This window comes from Papio anubis, chromosome 16 (assembly GCF_008728515.1).
Source record: "Papio anubis isolate 15944 chromosome 16, Panubis1.0, whole genome shotgun sequence".
Taxonomy (NCBI): domain Eukaryota; kingdom Metazoa; phylum Chordata; class Mammalia; order Primates; family Cercopithecidae; genus Papio; species Papio anubis.
Window position 1 is genome coordinate 64,666,258 of NC_044991.1, and position 16,255 is coordinate 64,682,512.

The following is a 16,255-nucleotide window of genomic DNA, read 5'->3' on the forward strand; positions in this document are numbered from 1 at the left end:
TACCAGGCCCATTAAATGCTTTAATACCCCCAATACACCCATTATAAAGTTGAAAACTTATAAGTTGAACCATCATAAGTCAGGGACCCTCTATAGAAGCCAGAAGGCATGGAGTCTGGGTAGTGTGAAGGTTGGCCTCCCAGGCACAGGACAGGATGGAGGATAGAGAATGGCTCTGGAGGGGACAGCGAAGACTATCGAGACCAGTCACCAAATGACCTCCTAGCTACTCATTTCAGTGCACCCTTTCCCTTTCTTAACCACCCTGCAGAATTTGATAATTTTAACTCCAACATTTTCAGGATCAGAAAGTGTACCACGAGGGTCTTTTCCATGCCTTGCCCTCCTCCCTTGAGACATCTCCAATCAGACCCACTTGTTTCCTTTCAGCCGGGCTCAGAGGATAGATCCTAGCTCACTTACAAGTCTTTCTTCTTTTCATCCTCTCCCTTTCTGGGGGTGCCCTCTTTCAAGACCAGGAAATTCTAGGGTTTCTCCTGTTTTCAGAAACCCTCCCTTGATTGCCCACATTTTTCTTGCTACCATTCAACTCCTTCCCTAGTCATCCAACCTTCTCTAAGGAAGGTTCTGCTACTCCTCCACCTATTCAGTCCACTGACCCTGGGGAAGCTAGCTTTTGCCCCTTTGCCCCCAAAACAGTTCCTGCCAAGGTTCATAGGAGCCCCCTGATTGCTGGATTCAAAGGACTTTGTGCTTCTTATTTTTCTGAGATTCGGGGCATCGAGCTGTGGCGATTACTTTCTCCCTGAAACTCTTCCTTACTTTGGTTGCTATGGCAACCTCCTCTCCTAGTTATTTGTCTCATTGCTCAGGTCCTTCCTTTTCCTCTCTCCTTTGTAACCCACCCACACCTCCGTCAGCCCCTCACATGTCTCCGGGACTTATGATTCTGCTGTGAGCCCTCTCCCGTCTTCCCTCTACACTCTCCACCTCCCATCTTCCCTCTACACTCCCTGCCTGGCGGTCTTGCTCCTTCCTGGAGTCCTATTAACCTCTGTCCCCAGGTTGGTCCCTCCAATCAGATTTCTTCCTGAGTCCCAGCTCTGGCATCCAGCTATCTGCCAACCTCCTCCTGGCTGTACCCCAGGACCCTCAGCTCTACTTCTCTGAGACTGAGCCCATTTTCCCTCCTCAAACTGGCTACCATGCTGTGTTCCCCTTCTCAAGCACCTCACCATCTGCCAAAGATCCCAACCAAGACACATGGGAATCACCCTTGGTTCTACCCTCTCTCACACCAGCAGCCAACAATCCTTATGCATTTCTGACTTTATTTTCTAAATTGGTCTCCCTGCCTAGAGACCATCTCCTTCCAAATATAGTCTTCACACTGACCATCTCAGTGGTCTTCCCAAATAACAAATCCAAACACATCACTCTAGTGTAAAAACTTTCAACAGTGCCCAATGACTGCAGGACAGTGTCCGAACTCCTTGACATGGGGGCATCCAAGGCCCTGCAGGGTCTGGTCTCTGTCCACTTCATTTTACTCTTCCCATCCTCTCCTTCTTTTGTTATAGTCCAGGAACACCAAATACCCTCCAGCTCACTCTTGCTGCTTCTCATTCCCAGGGCTATGCTTGTGCTTTCCCTCTGTTTGAAAGGTCTTTCCAATTCCTTCTACTTTGCTCATTCCTGCTCATCTCTAAGAAGTCAGACCAATGGTCACCTCTTCTGGAAAGTTCTGTGCATATTTATGTTTCATTACTGCACTTACCATACTGTACTATGATGGTCCATTTAAATGCTGTGTAGTAGGATCATATTTTATTTATTATTTGATGTGCTTCCCCACCCGCCAGCACACTTCCTTGCCCATCACTGTGTTGGTGCACAACAAATTACCCCAAACATTAGTGGCTTACAAACACTATTCATTGGCTGGGTGCAGTGGCTCACACCTGTAATCCCAGCACTTTGGGAGGCTGAGGCAGGCAAATTACTTGAGCTCAGTAGTTTGAGACCAGCCTAGACAACATGGGGAAGCCCTATCTCTATCAAAAATACAAAAATTAGGCAGGTGTAGTGGTGCATGCCTACAGTTGCAGCTACTTGGGAGGCTGAGGTGGGAGGATTGCCTGAGCTTAGGAGATCAGAGGCTACATTGAGCCATGATTGTGCCACTGTACTCCAGCCTAGATGACACAGAAAGACCCTGTCTCAAAAACAACAACAACAAAAACACAGTTTATTATTCCTCATGGTTCTGGGGGTTGATAGGGCTCAGCAAGGTGGTTCTTGCTTAAATGTTTCATGCAGTTGCAGTCAGGTGGCAGCTGGGGCTGGAGTCATCTGAAGGCTCATTCACATAGTTGACAGTCGGCTGGGGGTTTGCTGAGGCCGTCGACTGGAGTGCCCATGTGTGGATTCACCACAGGAGTTGCACTTCTCATAGAATGGCAACTGGTTTGCAAGAGGGAGTGTTCCAAGGCCAAGCATTGCAGGAGGCCTGGCAGAGGCTACAAGGCTTCCCGCAACCTAGTCTTGCAAATCCCAGAATGTCCCTTCTGCTATATTCTTTTTTTTTTTTTTTTTTTGAGACGGAGTCTCGCTCTGTCGCCCAGGCTGGAGTGCAGTGGCGCAATCTCAGCTCACTGCAAGCTCCGCCTCCTGGGTTTACGCCATTCTCCTGCCTCAGCCTCCCGAGTAGCTGGGACTACAGGCGCCCACCACCACGCCCGGCTAGTTTTTTGTATGTTTTTTTAGTAGAGATGGGGTTTCACCATGTTAGCCAGGATGGTCTCGATCTCCTGACCTCGTGATCCGCCCGCCTCGGCCTCCTAAAGTGCTGGGATTACAGGCTTGAGCCACCGCGCCCGGCCCCTTCTGCTATATTCTATTGGCCAAGAAAGTCACTAAGGCCAGCCTAGATTCATGGGGAGGGAATTACACTTCTCTTCCTGATACAAGGAGTATGATATATATTATAGGAAGGCAAGTATTGGTGGTGGCCATCTTTGGAGACTAGCTACCAAGGTCGCTCTTTCCTGATTCAGTCAGAGCTTTGCAGGATTTGGGTTGCTGCAGCATGAATGTAGTGAGAACAATGGTCAGTAGTTTCAAAGAGTCTCTTGAAACTTAAGCAGAGACAGACAGGATAGTTGGTTGCAGTAGCTGGGCTTTTGTAGAAAGGAAAGAGCTTGAGGGACTGAGCACTTGAAATTGATGCCAGAATGGTAAACAGGGAAGAATGCAGAAGCTGTTTTTCTGCCTGAAGCTGTTTTTCTGCCTAAAAGGAAATAAAAGGGCCGGGCGCGGTGGCTCAAGCCTGTAATCCCAGCACTTTGGGAGGCCGAGACGGACGGATCACGAGGTCAGGAGATCGAGACCATCCTGGCTAACCCGGTGAAACCCCGTCTCTACTAAAAAATACAAAAAACTAGCCGGGCGAGGTGGCGGGCGCCTGTAGTCCCAGCTACTCGGGAGGCTGAGGCAGGAGAATGGCGTGAACCTGGGGAGGCGGAGCTTGCAGTGAGCTGAGATCCGGCCACTGCACCCCAGCCTGGGCGACAGAGCGAGACTCCCTCTCAAAAAAAAAAAAAAAAAAGAAAGAAAGGAAATAAAAGTTAGACCAGCTAGTGGGAAGAAAGGAATCACATAGAGATGTAGCTATACAGTAGATACTAGAGCTCCCAGAATAAATTTGAGGTATCCCAGAGCAGAAGGGACCGTTACCTGGCTCCTCAGGTGTTGCCTGGGAAACCACAAGCTCCTGGCATGGGCTGGAGAGGCTGAGGAGCCCTAGTGGGAGAAGGTGGCCTAGAGGGGTCCTCCAGGGTCCTGTTTGTCTTTGTAACACGGTGGTGATGGTGAGGGTGTAGAGAAGAGGGTGAGTGTAGCCGGTGGACTTGTATGTGCCTCATGGTCAGGACAAAGATTCAGCAGGGATTCTGTGGCTAGGTGGATTGCAGTGGATAGTTGCTGGCAGACCTGAATCACTTGCACGCCCCTGGTGCCAGATCAGAATAGAAGCTCCCAGAACACTGACTACCCACAAGGAGAAGGAGCAGTGGGAAGCAGAGGAGCTGGAAGTGGACCAAGAATCTACTTAAGAGAGTCTTTGGAAATGTCCAGATGTGGCTGTGCTTACCTTCAACTAAGTTTGTGCTACTGAGCAGCATGGAGTGGCGGTGGTGGTGGGAAAAGTGAACCTGAGTAATGAAGTGACATTTTGGAGAGGCTGTTTGTAGGTTTCTGGGCTAGCACCTGAGGCCACCTTCAACCTTTCATTCTGTCTCATCTCTCCTGTGCACTTGGCACCATGCCCCCTATTTCTACCTCCAAAACTTCTCTTGGCTACGCCTTCTCTCCATCTGCACTGTTGCTTAGCTCAGGCCTGCGTTATTTCTCACCTGGACAACTGTGGTGCCTCTTAGGTACTTCCCTGCCTCCAGGCTGTTGGGGCCTGATCAAACCCTTTTCTGCTGGCAGCCAGAGGGATGACCTCTGTTCTCTACCTAGAACTGTGCCAATCCTTCTTGGAAAATTCTGCACCCCAACCTATTTTTTTTGAAATTCACCTTCTTATTTATTGCACAGCCCACTTTAATGGCCATCATTGATTTGCCAGAGGTGAACCCCAACTCAGCTGGGCCAATGGAAACCTTTCTCCAGATTTCTGGACTTGGGAACAGAGAGAGTTCCTAACATGTATGGAGCACTTAGTGTCCATCCCCGAGCTAAATACCTGATGGACATCATCTCCTTTGATCCTCACAACATTAGGCTGGTGCTGTTGTTATCCCCATTTCCCAGGCAAGGACATGGAAGACAGAGAAATTAGACAAAACAGTGAGTAAGCAAGTAGCCCTGATGCTTAACCAAGTTCTTGCACACCTACCTCGATCTCTTTGTGGTCATGAACCTGAGAGGTGTGAAACATTGGTAGTCATGAACGCCAGTGTGTGGAAGAGGCATGCCTGAGAGAGGGAGCTGGCAGGCAGAGAGACGTGGAGACATGGAGATAGGAGAGGGGCAGGCTGCCGGTAGGGTCCCTGGCCCCGGGGGACCGGAAGGTCAACTGAACCTAGCTTGGCCTGTGGTTTGCTTATAGAAGCCAATTAAGTTCCCTCTGTGCCTGAGCTGGTTTGAGTTGAGCTTCTTTCACTGACAAAGAAAAGAAACTTAACTAAATGAAAGTGATCACACCTGTCTCCCTGCTTAAGCACAGCCACGGCCAGGCATGGTGACTCACGCCTGTAATCCCAGCACTTTGAGAGGCCAAGACGGGCAGATCACCTGAGGTCAGGAGTTTGATACCATCCTGGCCAACATGGTGAAATCCTGTCTCTACTAAAAACATAAAAATTAACTGGGCATGGTGGCACACGCCTGTAATCCCATCTACTTGGGAGGCTGAGGCAGGAGAATCGCTGACCTGGGAGGCAGACAGACATTGCAGTGAGCCGAGATCACACCACTGTACTCTAGTCTGGGCAACAGAGTGAGACTCCGTCTCATAAAAAAAAAAAAAAACCAAAAAAAAAAAAAAACAGCCACTGGTTCCTCATTACCCTTGGATAGAAGCTCACTCCTTGTCATGACACAGCAGCACTGCACGTGTGGCCAGCCTGATCTGTCACTGCTCTTCCTCCTGCCACACCCATGCCCCCAGCCCTGTGTGTCCCAAATCAGCTTGATTCCCTGCAGTTCCCTTAAGAACCCAGGAAGGTTGCTGGCCCTCCAGGATCAGGTGAGGTGAGATCCACCCACAGCTTGCTCCTCATCCCTAGCTCTAACGCCCCTTGAAACCATCTAGGATTTTACCCGGGCAGTCTCACCAGCTGTGGGCCTTCCCTTTTCTGGAGTCAAAACTTAACTTCTCTTATGTGTCAGCTCCTAAGAACATTTGACAACATCTTAGAAAATTGCAAAGTACCCAAAGGTACCCAGAGACAACCATGTTCACATCTTGACACTTTTTATCAGAATTGTTTTTAGGGACAGTGCCTGGTTCTGTTGACCAAGCTGGAATGCAGTGGCTATTCACAGGCATGATCATAGCGCACTGCAGCCTTGAGCTCCTGGGCTCAGGTGATCCTCCTGCCTCAGACCCCCAGGTAGGTGGGAATACAGATGCACAATGTGCCTGGCTTATTAGAATTTTTTTTTTTTTTTAATCCAAGAGAATAGAAGGGCTTTTGATGAAGAGCAGCAAGTTTGGGATGGGCCCTCTCCCAACCCCAAACTCTTACCCAAGAGTGTGTGATCTCTGCTCCTGGATGTTGTCTCCTAGCTCTAAGCTCTCAGATTGCTTGTATTAGGAAGAATGCTTTCATCAGAATGTAACAGATCACCTAAGAGTGGCTAAACAACAAGGACATTTATTTCAAGTAATGAAAAGTTCAAAAGTCAGTGGTTCTAGGTATCTGAGATCTGAGTGAGCAGAGAACCACAAGTCTCCTGGCCTTCTCCTCCTGGTCACAAGATAGCTGTCAGGGCTCCAGGCATCATATTTCCACTAAACAGCACCTAGGCAAAAAAGAAAGGGGGCAGCCGAGAAACTTCTCCAAGTGCATCTCTCTTTTTCTTTTCTCTTTTCTTTTTTTTTGAGACACGGTCTCACTCTGCCCCCGGGGCTGGAGTAGAATGGCACGATAATAGCTCACTGAAGCCTCAACCTCCCAAGCTAAAGCAATCTCCTCACCTCAGCCTCTTGAGCAGCTGGGACCACAGGTGCACGCCACCACGCCTGGCTAACTTTTGTATTTTTGTAGAGATGGGGTTTCACAATGTTGCCCAGGCTGGTCTCGAACTCCTAGGCTCAAGCAATCCACCTGCCTCAACCTCCCAAAGTGCTGGGACTACAGGCTAGAGCCACTGTGCCTGGCCCCACGTGCATCTCTTTAATTAGGGAGGAAAGTGTTTTCCTGAAGCTGCCTGAAGATATCCCCTTACAAGTCCCAAGTCAAAACTGGGTCAGGGAGCCCTCTAGACAGCATCTGCTACACCCCATTTCTAGTTCATAAGATCCACTGATCTCCCAGTGGATTAGGCATTGGGTCACTTGGAAACTACTCCCCTCTATCCCTACTCCTCCCGTGCAGTCTTTAAGTACCTCTGTTGGTTATCTTTTTAATTTCAAGAAACTTACTTGCCCCTTCGTTCCTTATTCCACCACATGCCCACAGAAGCTCTTGCCTCCCCACTATTGTCCCTGTCAGCCTTCCTACCCTCTTCCCTTCACTGCTACCTCCCAACTTTTATATCTTTACTTTAACATTGTGACAGATGATAACGCTGACATTCCATTCTGCAACCATAATAAAATTCAGGTCAATACAAAAGTTGAATATTAATGAAAACTAGAAAGATAACATTTTCATTATTTGAGACAACTATACCATATATTTCCTTTGGGTACCTATATATGTAAGTTTTTAGAAACGTCTAGAAAAGTACACATTGAGCCCATTACTGTGGTTACCTCTGGAGAGAAGGAAGGGAATAGGGTGGCAATGGATGGCCCAAAGGGACTCTAGCTTCATCTGCAATGTTCTCTTTTTTTAAAAAGCGGAATGTATTCATGTTTTGCTTGTGTCATTTGACTGCAATTTTCAAAAAAATTCCTATTCATTTTCAGGCAATTATGTGGGCTCCGTGTGTTTGGATGTGCTTGAGTGTTTGTGCCCAGGGAGGAGGAATATTTACTTTGTGTGTGCCTGTGAATGCAGTAGAGTGATTAGTAAGTAGATAAAAAAGAAATGTAGCAAGCAAAAGCAAAACAAAAAAGGGGGCTGGAGAGAACTAATTCACAACAATAATAAAAACTATAGGAATAAACCCATTAGGAAATGGGCAAGTTCTTTATGGGGAGAACAACAGTGCATGAGTGAAGGACATACAAGCTATTAAGAATAAATGTAGAGCTCTACTGTATTCATGAATTCAAAGGCTCGGTATTATATTGATGTCAATTTCTCCAACTTGACAAGCTGGCTTTACAATTCATGTGGAGAAGTTAGTGTGTGGTTCTAGTTAGCTAAGAAAGCTGAGAAGGAAATTAGTGTGTGGTACTAGTTAGCTAAGAGAGCTGAGAAGGAAGCACAACGAAACATGGCATTTTACTTCACAGATACCAAGAGGTGGAATAGCAAAGAAAATAGTCTTGTACTGAAAGGAATACATGGATTGTTGGGAAAAACAGGAGCTTTAGACCCACCTGACTCAGAATATGAGGGAGTTTTACTTCGGATCACAGGGGAAAGGAAGAACTAGTCAACCCCCAACACTGCGATAATTGGCTGCCCGTTTGGAGAAAGGTTAGAGCATACATCAATATGATCATCAAAATATACTCCAGATGCATTAAAGAACCAAATAAAAACAAAATTATAAAAGTATTAGAAAAGAAGAAATAATATATTTAAATATTAGGAGTAGGGAAGGACTAAACATGGTATCCGTATAAAAAAAGATCAAAGGAAAAGATTGACAAATTGGATTATGTCAAAACTGATAACTTCTAACAAAAGATTCTACAAAGAGTTAAAGGCAATGACAAGCTGGAAGAAAATATTTGTCACATATCTACAAAAGATCAATATCCAGATAACATTAGAAAACTCCACAAGCCAGTGGGATAAAGACAACCTAATGTTTAAAATGAGAAAAAATAACAGGCAGTTCAGAAAAGAGAAAATACAAATGCTCAATATACATATGAAAATCTCACAAGCAAACAGGAAAATACAAATTTTAAAAAGGATTCAATTTTTCACCCATGAGATTGGCAAATATTTAAAACAACCGCCTATGGCTGTGGGGATTATAGCCCTCTCATACCCTCTGGCTGGAAGCTTAAATGGCACAGAAATCATGGAGGACACTGGTAGTGTCTGCTAAAACTAAAACTGTGGACATCTTGAGACCCAGCGTTCCATTTCTCTATCACTCCCAGAGATATCCCGCCACAGAGGAACATGCAATGTGGTTTCTGCAGCACTGCTCATGATGGAGGAAACAAAAAGAAGCAATTAAATGTCCATGGAGCTTACAGAAGATAAAATGTGGTACATTCATGGGAATGAATACAATATAGCTATTAAAGGCAAAAGCTATGTGTAGCAATAGGAGTATATTGTAAAAATGTAAGACTGAGTGGAAAAAACCTGCAGCTTATAGTAAAATCCCTATAATGTGGTATGACTCATTGAAAATATATCAGGACTATGTGTTACTGTGGATGGAGACACATAAAACTGTGGAGGGGGTGGGAAATGAGGACTGCAGAGGGTGGTCAAAGGGGACTACAGTTATATTCATATTGTCCTACTTTTAAAAAGGAGAATGTATGCACACTTTGCTTGTTTAATTAAAGTATAATTTGAAAAGATTCTAATTTGTTTTCAGTCAATTATGCTGCTTCTGTGTGTTTGGCTGTGCTCAAATGTTTGTGCCCAGGGAGGAAGAACATTTACTTTGTGTGTCTGTGAATCAAGCACAGTGATTAGTAAACAGGTTGAAATGGGATATGAAAAAACAAGGGCCAAACAAACAAGAGCAGAGGGCAATCTACTCACAGTTAACAGCAAAACCTATAATATACCTAGGAATGAATTCAACAAGAAATATGCCAGGCTCTAACCAGAGAAAACCATAAAACTGTCCTGAAAGATGTAAAAGAGGACCTGAATTGAGAGTAGAGCCATGTGCCGTGGTAGGAAGGCTCTAAATGATAAAGATGTCAGTTTTCCTTAAATTTATTCATAAACTCAGGCCAGGTACAGTGGCTCACACCTGTAATCCCAGCACTTTGGGAGGCTGAAGCAAGTGGATCACGAGGCCAGGAGTTCAAGACCAGCATGGCCAGCATGGTGAAACCCTGTCTCTACTAAGAATACAAATATTAGCCAGGCATAGTGGTGCATGCCTGTAGTCCCAGCTACTTGGGAGGCTGAGGCAGGAGAATCGCTTGAACCAAGGAAGTGGAGGTTGCAATGAGCTGAGATCATGCCACTGCACTCCAGCCTGGGCAACAGCGCGAGATTCCGTCTAAAAAAAAAAAAAAAAGAAGAAAAAAAAAGTTATCCATAAACTCAATGTAACCCCAATAAAATCCCAGCAGAAATTTTCCCGAAACTTGAAAGGCTTATTTTAAAATTCATTGGTAGGACTAATATGCAAGAATGACCAAGGTAATTTTGCAAAAACAACAAAGAGGGTGAGATTTGTCCTGCCAGTTAGCAAAGCATATTATCAAGCTCAGGAGCAGACAAATAGATCAGTGGACCAGAAAGGACCCTATTGGGATTTAGTATCGGACAAAGGTAGCAATTTTAAATTAGTGGGGAAATGATACAGAATTCCACAAGTAGTATTGGGACAATTATTTAACCATTGTTGGGGGGATGAGGGGGAACTAAAGTTAGATCCTAAGATTCATGCATGCATATGGAATTTATTTTTTGTATGTGGTAAAAAGGCATATATACATATACACATACACACACACATATATGTAAATGATAAATGTTAGAGAAGAAATACAGGAAAAATGCATATGACCTCAATGCAGGGAAGGCTTTCTTAAATAAAATTGCAAAAAAAGACATACAATTAAACAGATCGATTTGACTGTATCAAAATTTAAGATTTCTCCAAAGACACAATACAATTAAATGACAAGAATCACAATACAGAAAATATTTGCAATACACATAAAGTATACAAAATGCATAAAGAACTTCTAAAAAATCAATAAGGAAAAGATAACATACCCTAAAAAAAAGAAATGGGCAAAAAATTTGGACAAGTAATGCAGAGAAGGAAATATAAATGGATAGGAAACACACAGACTTTAGCCATCCTGGTAATTCAGAAAAATACTAACTAAAACAAGATATTATTTTTCACCCACCAGATTGGTTAAAATGTAAAACTTGGAGATGGTCTGGAGAAATGGACACACATACTGCTGGCATGAAATTAAATCAGAAAGGCACTTTGAAGAACATTTTAGCAGTTACTATTAGAATTTAAGATGTGTAGACTCTATGACCCACCAATTCTGTTTCTAAGTATCTGCCCCAGAGAAATACTTGTACATGAGCAAAAGGGGCATATACAAGAATGCTGTTACAGGTTTGTCCTATTGAAACAAGACTGGAAGCCTTTTAATAGTCGATCAATAAGCAACAACTAAATAAATCATAGCACAATCGGTTCTGGTTGCCGGCGGCCAGCTGAAAGGGGCAGTGGAGCCAGCTGCGGCAGGTGACACGCGACACGAGGAGAGTCCCGTAAGGCTCCCTGAGCTCAGGAGCAGCACCTCCAGTGTGTACACCACCACATCTATGCAAGCAAACAAAAACAACAATAGAACACAGGACATGTTTCAATGCGCATAGGAAAACATTTTGGATCAATAGCAAATGCCTAACAGCAGCTACCTCTAAAGTGGGGAAGGGGCCTGAGGACAGGTTGGGGAGGCCAGTAGAGACTTCTTTACCTGAAATGCTCTAATTTTATTTAAAGGAAAATATATTCATGTATTACTTGTATAATTAAAATTTAATTCAAAAATTCTAATTCATTTTCAGCCAATTAGCTCTGATTTACATGTGTGCTGTGTTTTCATTTGTGTGCCCAGGGACAAAGCACATTTGCTGTGTATGTGTCTGTGAATGAAGCACAGTGATTAGTAAACTGATTAAAATTTGGAAAGCAAAATGAAAAAAGGAAAAGTTTTTCCACTCACAAAAGCAACAAAATTAATAAGGTACTCAGGAATAAACCTATTAAGAACTGTGAAAAATCTTTATGACAAAAGCAACCAACCTTTATTAAAAGGCATTAAAAACAAAACAAAACAAAACAAATACAATTCTGATTAAAAGGAGATAGACACCATGTCCATAGATGGGAAGAACTGATACTCTAAAGTTGTTAATTTCCCCTTCAATGCAATTCTTCTCAGACTTCCAACAGATATTTTGTTCACAGAACTTTGACAAGCTGATGATAAAATGTACCTGAAAAAGTAAATGTGCAATGTGACCAAGACAATTTTAAAAAAGAATAAGGAGGTGGGCACGGTGGCTCATGCCTGTAATCCCAGTACCTTGGAAGGCCGAGGTGGGTGGATCACTTGAGGTCAGGAGTTCGAGACTAGCCTGGCCAATATGATGAAACCCTATGTCTACCAAAAAATACAAAAATTAGCCAGGCATGGTGGCGCGTGCCTGTAGTCCCAGCTACTCATGAGGCTGAGGCAGAAGAATCACTTGAACCCGGGGGGGCAGAGGTTGCAGTGAGCAGAGACTGCACCACTATACCCCAGCCTGGGCGGCAGAGGAAGACTCCGTCTCAAAAAGAAAAAAAGGAATAAAGGCCTTGGGGGAAGGGCGGAGTGCTCATCTTATCAGGCCATAAGACACTTTATTAAGCTTTGCTCATTAATATGTACTATTAGCTCAGAAATAGACAAATAGATCAACAGAACTGGAGTCTAGACAGGGAATTGAGAGAAAAGATGGTGTTGGAACAATAAATGCTTAGCAAACTGGATACCTATTTGGAAAAAGAGCAGATTAGAGTTCTGTGTCACACCATACATGAAAATACATCTCAGATGGGTTAAAGATTTAAACATTTCAAACAACTATAGAGGTTTTAGATGCAAACACACAACGTATATACGCTGCAGTGGGGACCTGCTTTCATCAGCACAGTGTGGCAGGACACTTTAGCATCCGGTAGGGTTCCAGGCCGACCTCACCTCCCACCTTTGGAAAGGGCCAGCTGAGCATCTCCATCTGGACCTCATAGACTCCTCTCCCTCTTTCTCTCCAGCTCCACCTGGTCCTGGGAAGAGGGACTGCCATACCGAATGGACTGAGGTCTGAAGCCAGCTCCTGCCACTTGTGTTCTGTGTCAATAAGGCATCTCCCTCTCTGGCTTCCAGTTCCTCCTCTATGAGTAGGTAATGGGGTAACGCTCCATTTCTTGTGGGGAAATGTGAAGCTCGTATGAGATGATGAATGTGAGCATGGATAAATGGCATGGAGCTTACAAGGATGAGGGGAGCAGATACCTCTACTTTGTCTTGATCCACTCCCCATAATCCCTGCTACACAAGACTTAACATCCAGTTCTTCTTCCTTGCATTGTAACTTCTGGATAACTGTAGAATCTTTTTGGTCAAAAGAAGTTGGAGTGCTGACTTCTGACATTTAATTCCAAGGCAGAAAATACTGATTCGGCACCAAAGGAGCTTACTACCTGTTGCTAGGTGCTAAGAAACACACAAAATAATAAGACATAATCCCAGCCAAAAGACAGGATAAAACTGGTGCTAATTAGAACTACAGTTGGTACACGGGTCGGATAAAAGCTCCCAAAAGAATATGGAGATCAAGTTACTCTCTAAAAGGTACATAATTTAATTTTGCCCCATTCAGTCAAATACATATTATTGCCTCCAAATGAATTTATCCACCTCCACAGTTGATCCCAGCCCCTTCGGGAGCTCATCTCACTAATTGTCTCCATCCCCAATCGCTCAATTACTCAGGCTCCTTATCCTCAGAATGTTCATCTGCCAGCACTGCTCCCTCCTTTAAGATGAGAAGTCCTGGATCTTGCTTCTTCTTTCCTTAATCAACTCCCACCCAAACTGCTCTGGCAGAGATTCTCAGAGGTCCCCCAATGGCCCTTTGGGGTGCCAATCAGCAGGGCCACCATGCTGCCCAATTCCAGAGGCACCATGGAAGTTGTGCAGGTGCACACTGGAGGAGCTCAGGGATCGCCCTGGTCCTCCTGACCTCTCTGCACACACCCACTTGCTGACCACCCCATCTTTCCACTGAGACACCTTCCAGCTCTTTCTTTTCAGTGCTCTCAGAGGATTCTTCTTCTCTTTTCTAATCTCCAAATGTTGGTGCTCCTTGGGCTTGATTTCTTTGTTGGGCCTAAAAATGCCCCAGAAGCCTGTCAACATCTGGATCCATATTTCCATTTGGGAGCCCCCCAGAGCCCTGGACTGGTCTCCGCAATTTCTCACCTTGTGCTCTGGAGCTGTGCCTTCAGCCATTTCTTCCCCATCTCCATTGGGATGTCTCAGCTGTTACCACTGGACTTGGGGTCTACCTTATAGACCTGGCCCCTTTCCAGTGCTCCTCAGCTCTGAAAATGGCATTGCCATGTCACCAGTAAGGCAAACCAGAAGCTCAGGGGTCATCCTGAATGATGCCCTCTTCCAGTCCCTCTTCATTCCATCTAGCATCAAGACTAACCAGAATATGTAGATCGTGTCCAAATCCTGTCCACTACAACAAAGCTTCCAAACTTGCCTCCCTGTCTACCCATGCTGCTGTAATGATTTCTCCACAGAACAGCCAGAGTCTCAGGCAGATTACAGCAACATACCAGGGCAGGTCACATCCCCTGCTTCCCTCGCTCTCAGGATGTTGGCAGGAGCTCAGCCCTGGTCTCCAAAGCTCTACATAGCCAGAACCGCTTGCCTCTCTGGTCTCACCTCTCCTTCTTCCCTAGTCAGGCCCTTTGCTCAGAATGCTTTCCAATTTGCTTTGTTGTTAACTTTGTTCTCTCCTCCCTATCTTGGTTTGGAGGAACACCTCCTCAGGGAAGCCTCCCAGAGTCAGATGAGGGCAGGTCCCCTGGTTGCACACCCTTCAGTACTCAGTACCTTTCCTTCAGAGTGCCTATCAGTGTTGGAAATTGTACATTTACATATGTGATTGTCTGACTATGTCTTTCTCCCCTACTACCATGCACGCTCCATGAGAACAGGGATTCTATTTTAATTCATTCACCCAAGTATCCACAGGGCTAGGCACACTGCTGGGCTGGGCACACAATTAGGTGCTACAAGAGAATTACGTGGAATGTATCAACTTTCATATTAAACAATGGATGCTGAACACTTTGGGAGCTCAGCCTATACACCTGCTCATCTTTCCTAGCCCCAGCCTCCCAGCCCCTACCCTTCACATCTCCAAGTCTTCCTTCTGGACTCCTTAGAGGACTCTTAGTGCCAGATCCATGTCCTCTCACATCTCACCATTATTTTAGCCAAGGCCATCACTCCCTCAGCATGCTCTTAAGGCCATCAAAACTTACTAATCATGAAATCCAAAGGAAAAATTCTCTGTCTTATTGGAATTCTCTGCTGCATTTGACAGTGTTGATTACTTTCTCCTTGAAACTCTTCCCTACCTTGGTCGTCATGGCAACCCCCTCTCCTGGTTGTTTGTCGCATCTCTCAGGCCCTTCCTTCTCTTTCTCCTTTCCTTTTTTGCCTGCCCACACCTGGCTCCTCAAATGTCACTATGACTCATGATTCTGCCCTGGGCCCTCTCCCATTTTTCTCTACACTCTCTCCCTGGTGATCTCACTTATGCTCCGGGTCCCCATTACTCTGAGTGGTGACAGCCCTGGGCTAGTGCTTCCAACTGAATCTCTTCCTGAGCCCTGGACACCAGGATCCAAGTGTCTGCTGGGTCCCACTTGGCTGTGTCTGAGTCCACTATCCTGTCGCTCAAACTGGCTCTCCATGCTGTGTTCCCCACCCCAGGGGCCTCCCCACCATCCACCCAGGACTCTACTCAAGATACATGGGGTTGGGCACGGTGGCTCATGCCTGTAACTGCAGCACTTTGGGAGGCCAAAGTGGGAAGATTGCTTGAGCCCTGGAGATGGGAGACCAGCCTGGGCAACATGGTGAGACCCTGTCCTACAAACAAACAAAACCAAGACACATGGGAATTACCTTTGGCTTGACTTTCTCTCTCACTCTCACAGATAAGCACCCACTAATTATTTCTGGGTTTTATCTACCACAAGTTCTGATCTCTCTCCATCCCCACTGGTCTAGTTCAGGCCTTTCCCTCTCTTACCTGGAAGTCTCCTGCCTCTGAGCTGGCTACTTCTTCTAATGGATATCTGAGAGTTTTGGCTTTTTAGCATGACTTACTCTTCCCTGAAGCCCCTTATTACTTCTTGGGAAATTTTCCATCTTATGTGGCTGTGGTGGGACCTGGGCCGTTCTCTCACATGGAAGCCATGGAGGCCCCTCCTCCAGATCCTGCCTCTTACCACCCAGGTCCTATCAGAGGGTGGCACAAGGCCCAAGCCCAGCCAGCTAAACCAAGCCTCTCTCTGGACTTTTGACTTCTGTCCAGATAGGGAAGAAATAGAATTCTTTGATGTCTAGGCAATACCAACAAATAGAACTACTACTGAGACCCTGAATGTCCCATTCAAGCCTGTGACC

At 45.3% G+C, this 16,255-nt stretch overlaps 1 protein-coding gene across 3 annotated transcripts in view; it reads right to left on the bottom strand.

The window, feature by feature from the left end:
• Window positions 1-9,979: 9,979 nt before the first annotated feature.
• BLCAP (BLCAP apoptosis inducing factor) overlaps window positions 9,980-16,255 on the bottom strand; it is a 28,607-nt gene continuing 22,331 nt past the window's right edge. For 2 of the 3 annotated variants that reach the window (XR_004179068.1, XM_031656750.1), the window contains one exon: window positions 10,597-11,993. Coding sequence is in view for 1 of the 3 variants with exons in the window: in XM_031656750.1 (XP_031512610.1) it covers window positions 11,805-11,993 (189 nt within the window). In the remaining 2 variants the exon portion in view is untranslated. Of the gene's footprint in view, window positions 10,015-10,596; window positions 11,994-16,255 lie in introns of those variants that run through there. The other variant, XR_004179069.1, reaches the window with a different exon arrangement.